This window comes from Oratosquilla oratoria, chromosome 12 (assembly GCF_046742065.1).
Source record: "Oratosquilla oratoria isolate Oo_2021 chromosome 12, ASM4674206v1, whole genome shotgun sequence".
NCBI lineage: Eukaryota > Metazoa > Arthropoda > Malacostraca > Stomatopoda > Squillidae > Oratosquilla > Oratosquilla oratoria.
The window spans coordinates 59,825,433-59,830,781 of NC_134788.1; the positions used below are offsets into that span (position 1 = coordinate 59,825,433).

Here is a 5,349-nt window from a genome sequence, read left to right on the forward strand (position 1 = left end):
ACAGATATCTATATCCATCAGTTGCACAATTTTCTAATATCTTCGGCGTTTATCATAAGTGCAAAAACATTTATGCACTTAATGGAACACTTGAGAATTTTTAATTACGAATTAGCAAAAATGCAATTACGCAACAGGCCAAAGGTCACTCAAATAACTTCACAACTGAGAGTAAACCAATTAAGATTTACAACTGGCAGTATGCATGTAATAACCCATCAACCAAAATGAACTGCTTGAAAACAGTGGGTGATACTTAATAGCTGAATGTAGAATCATACAGGAAAGTTATATCACTCAGGTCACACTGGAAAGGCCTTTCACCAGCGTAGGCCATCACGCAATACACGAGATCATCTTTCCGTGTGGAAATGCGAGTCACTACGTGACGTTTGAAATAAGTCCTCCGTGTGAAATCTGAAAAGGCTTCTTTCCTGTATGGGTCACCACATGACATCTAAGTTTACTTGTTTCTGAGAAAGCTGCATCACACAGGTCACACTTGAAAGGCTTCTCTCCAGTGTGGGTTACCACGTGTCGTTTGAGATTACCCTTAAGTGAGAAAGCTGCATCGCAGAGGTCACACTTGAAAGGCTTCTCTCCAGTATGGGTCGCCATGTGTTGTTTAAGAATATTCTTTCGTGAAAAAGCAGCATCACACAGGTCACACTTGAAAGGCTTCTCTCCAGTGTGGGTCAACACGTGTTGTTTAAGAATATATTTTCGTGAAAAAACAGCATCACACAGGTCACACTTGAAAGGCTTCTCTCCAGTGTGGGTCAACACGTGTTGTTTGAGAGTATTCTTTAGTGAGAAAGCTGCATCACACAGGTCACACTTGAAAGGCTTCTTTCCAGTGTGGGTCACCATGTGATATTTGAGATTACCCTTTTGTGAGAAAGCTGCATCGCAGAGGTCACACTTGAAAGGCTTCTCTCCAGTATGGGTCGCCACGTGTTGTTTAAGATTATGCTTTTGTGTAAAAGCTGCATCACACAGGTCACACTTGAAAGGTTTCTCTCCAGTGTGGGTCAACATGTGTTGTTTGAGATGATTCTTTAATGAGAAAACTGCATCACACAGGTCACACTGGAAAGGCTTCTCTCCAGTGTGGGTCACCACGTGTTGTTTGAGATTATTCTTTTGAGAGAAAGCTGCATCACACAGTTCACACTTGAAAGGCTTCTTTCCAGTGTGGGTCATCATGTGATTTTTGAGAGAAATCTTCCATGAAAAAGCTGCATCACACAGGTCACACTGGAAAGGCTTCTCTCCTGTGTGGATCATCATGTGTTCTCTGAAAGCACTCTTTCGCAAGAAAGACGCATCACACATGCTACACTGGAAATGCTTCTCTCCGGTGTGTGAAACTATGTGTTGTTTGAGACTACTCTTTACTGAGAAAGCTGCATCGCACACGTCACACTTGAAGGGCTTCTCTCCTGTGTGGGTCATCATGTGTTCTCTGAAAGCACTCTTTCGCGAGAAAGACGCATCACACATGCTACACTGGAAATGCTTTTCTCCGGTGTGTGAAACTATGTGTTGTTTGAGACTACCCTTTACTGAGAAAGCTGCACCGCACAGGTCACACTTGAAGGGCTTCTCTCCTGTGTGGGTCATCAGGTGTCGTTTGAGATCTTTCTTTTGTGTGAAAGCTGCATCACACAGGTCACACTGGAAAGGCTTCTCTCCAGTGTGGGTCAACACGTGTTGTTTGAGATGACCCTTTCCTGTGAAAGCTACATCACACAGGTCACACTTGAAAGGCTTCTTTCCAGTGTGGGTCACCATGTGATATTTGAGAGAACTCTTCCATGAGAAAGCTGCATCACACAGGTCACACTGGAAAGGCTTCTCTCCAGTGTGGGTCATTGCGTGATATTTGAGAGAACTCTTTCCTGAGAAAGCTGCACTACACAGGTCACACTTGAAAGGCTTCTCTCCAGTGTGGGTCATCATGTGATATTTAAGAGCACTCTTTGCTGAGAATGCTGCATCACACAGGTCACACTTGAAGGGCTTCTCTCCTGTGTGGGTCATCACATGATATTTGAGAGCATCCTTTCTTGAGAAAGCTGCATCACACAGGTCACACTTGACGGGCTTCTCTCCTGTGTGGGTCAACGTGTGTCGTTTGAGATCATTCTTTCGTGAGAAAGCCGCATCACACTGGTCACACTTGAAGGGCTTCTCTCCAGTGTGGGTCATCAGGTGTCGTTTGAGATCATTCGTTTGTGTGAAAGCTGCATCACACAGGTCACACTGGAAAGGCTTCTCTCCAGTGTGGGTCAAAACGTGTTTTTTGAGATGACCCTTTCCTGTGAAAGCTGCATCACACAGGTCACACTTGAAAGGCTTTTCTTCAGTGTGGGTCATCATGTGGTACTTGAGATGACTCTTTCATGTGAAAGTTGTATCGCATAGATTACTCTGGAAAGGCTCCTCTCTAGTGTGGGTCACCACGTGTCGTTTAAGATTACTCTTTGTCGAGAAAACTGCATCACACAGGTCACATTGAAAAGGTTTCTCTCTAGTGTGGGTCATCGTGTGATATTTAAGATGACTTGTGAGATAGGTGTGCCGCAGATGACACAAGATTATATCTATATGACGAATATAGGGAATCTTCAGATACTTTTTCCCAGGAATTGTTGATAGCTACTCTCATCCTGAAAGTAAATATGTAATAAGTATGACAACTAAGTTTTTGAGAGAATGGAATAAGAGTGACACCAAGGAATACAAGTAGAGTGGGGCATTAACCAAAATGAAATCAGGGAAGGGAATAAACATTTCATAACAAGAAGTTTAAAGGAAGAAGAAATGGAAGGTTGAACAAATACTAAATAATATGGGGTAGTCAAAATTATTCAGGGAATAATAAAACGAAAGACTGAACAAATAATTTAAAGAGATAGAGCCCACAAGAAAAAGAAATCAATGTATGATATAGGATACAACACCACAGCTGGAAACAAGAAATACTTGCAGAATTTTTTGCAGAGGACCACTACACACACACATCAATCAAGGATTTAAAAAATCAACATTGGAGAGATTCATGAGATTCTGATATCAATTTTTACAATAAATCACTTGTTTTCCGTTTTTCGAAGAACTCCCTCACCCTCTGCGTGGTAAGTAAATTACTTATAGCTTAGGTTAGATTCCCCCCTCACTTTCATCAAATACAAAGACAAGGTACACAGTGGGAGTAGCCCAACAGCAATCTTGTAAATCAACATATTTCATTTTCAAGGTTATGGTGAATGGCACTATTTTTTTTAAACATTACGATAAAAAAATTATAACTTGCTAATATTTTTGGAGTATCACAAAAATATACAAATACATTGACCAAAGTGCAACAAATTAAGATAACAAACAATTCATACCAAAGAAGATTAAAAAGAATAGAATGAGAAAAAATGGATGATTGAACAAATGTAAAAACTATGAAGAACTACAGAAGCTGGATAAAGGAGTGAAAAGGTAATGAAAATTGATAGATAAGAAGTCACATGATTAGATGAATAAATATTACAAACGGAAAAAATAAAAAGGGGGAAAATTGGAGTATGATGGACACAATAACACAGATAACTGGACTTATTTTATTTCATTTTTTTCAGAGGTCACCCACCCAATAAATGAAGATGCCAGGAATCAATATGTGATTCTTGTAAATCCTTTATTGGTTTCCATCCCCGCCCCTACACACACACACCAATCACGGATGTCATAAATCAACATTTGCGAGATTTATGATAATCTAATACTGTATTGGTTTCTACAACAAATTACTTGTTTTCCATTTTGGGGGGAAACAAGTAAAATTTCACACTAATACCACCAGAATCCTATAAATGAAAATATAGAATATTGATTTATGACATCTTTGAGTGAGAAGTAAATCATTTCTAATCAATATATCCTAACCTGTCCCTACCTACAACTACGTTGGGTTAGATTCACCCCTCACTTCCATTAGTTACTATAACAAGGCCCACGAAGGAATCAGCTTGTTGATTTATAGTTCAGTGAAAACAACCACTTCAAATGAATTACGTGTGATCTGTGTAAATACTTGTGCTGTGTAGCAATTCTACTTGTAAATCAACATGATATTCAATTTCCTAGGTGACTAGATGTCTCCCTTTTGAGAACTTTGTCCTCTATCTGGCACAACCTCATGCCAGACGTGCATTTGTCCTCCTTTCTTGGGGTGTGGCAAAAATAAATGAATAAACAAATAAATAAAAAAAATAATAAAGAATATATAAATAAATAAATAAATAAGTGAATAAATAAATAAATAAATAACCCTAGGTATACAATAATGCAATACAATTAAATTATGTGGGAGTACCCAGGCCAAGGTCAACATCGGAACTCACCAGCCGAAGTAGACAGGAACTGCACAGGACTAATGTTGTGAATGTGTGATTGCATGATTTACATCTCATACATTGGGCTGCAGTCCTGAGGTGGCCATGGTGCAGTGTGGTTTGGCAATTAATTTATGAGGTTAAGGAGTCTGAAAATGCTGAAAAGAAAGACTTTGTTTAACTCTAACTGGGCCAAAGAGATTGGATTCATTGCTAAAAGCAGAAAGGATGAGTTTTTGTACACTGTTGTTGTGATTTGCAGATTGGAGGTATGGGGAATAGTGCAGTTGAACGACACACAGCCACAGACAAACATAGACTTAACACTCTTAGTGCTGGCAACTTGTCACTACTATCATTTGTTTCTTCAGCTCGATCCTCTCAGGATGACAAAATTACAGCTCCAGAAATTTGTAAAGTGTATCATACTGTGAAACATCACCAGTCATATAGAAGCACTGACTGTGCAGTGAAAGTTGACAAAGAGGTATATAGTGACTCCTCAGTAGGAAAAGGTGTAACATGTGGAAGAACCAAAGCAGAAGCTCTGTGTGAAAATATTTTAGCACCATATTCTGTGGAACATGTAAAAGAACATGACTTGCACTTTTCAATAACAACTGATGCTTCAAACAAAGGTGCAACAACATGTTTCCCAATTCTTTTGAGATACTTTAATTTTAAGGAGGGAGTGCAACATGTGTTACTTGACTTTTACACTGATAATGATGAATCATCAAAAGCTATCACAAATCAGTTATAATAGTCTAAGTTACAAGCGTTGGGTCTGGATCTGAATAAAGTGTCGGCATACACAGTTGACAATGCAACTGTAAACTATGTTAAGTACAACAGTGTTTATCAGAAACTGAAACTTGCCCAAAACAACATTATTCCTGCTAACTGTTTGGCTCATGTTTTGCACGATGCAACAAAATTTGCTGCTGGAAAACTGGAC

General features: G+C 39.2%; 1 protein-coding gene across 1 annotated transcript; it reads right to left on the minus strand.

Moving 5' to 3' along the window:
- Positions 1 to 381: 381 nt before the first annotated feature.
- Positions 382 to 4,543, minus strand: LOC143030431 (uncharacterized). Its single transcript, XM_076193579.1, has 2 exons — positions 4,401 to 4,543; positions 382 to 2,672 (listed from the first exon to the last, which is right to left on the minus strand). Exon 2 carries the CDS (start codon positions 2,380 to 2,382, stop codon positions 382 to 384), a length of 2,001 nt encoding a protein of 666 aa, XP_076049694.1. The 5' UTR covers positions 2,383 to 2,672; positions 4,401 to 4,543.
- Between the last annotated feature and the right edge of the window lie 806 nt (positions 4,544 to 5,349).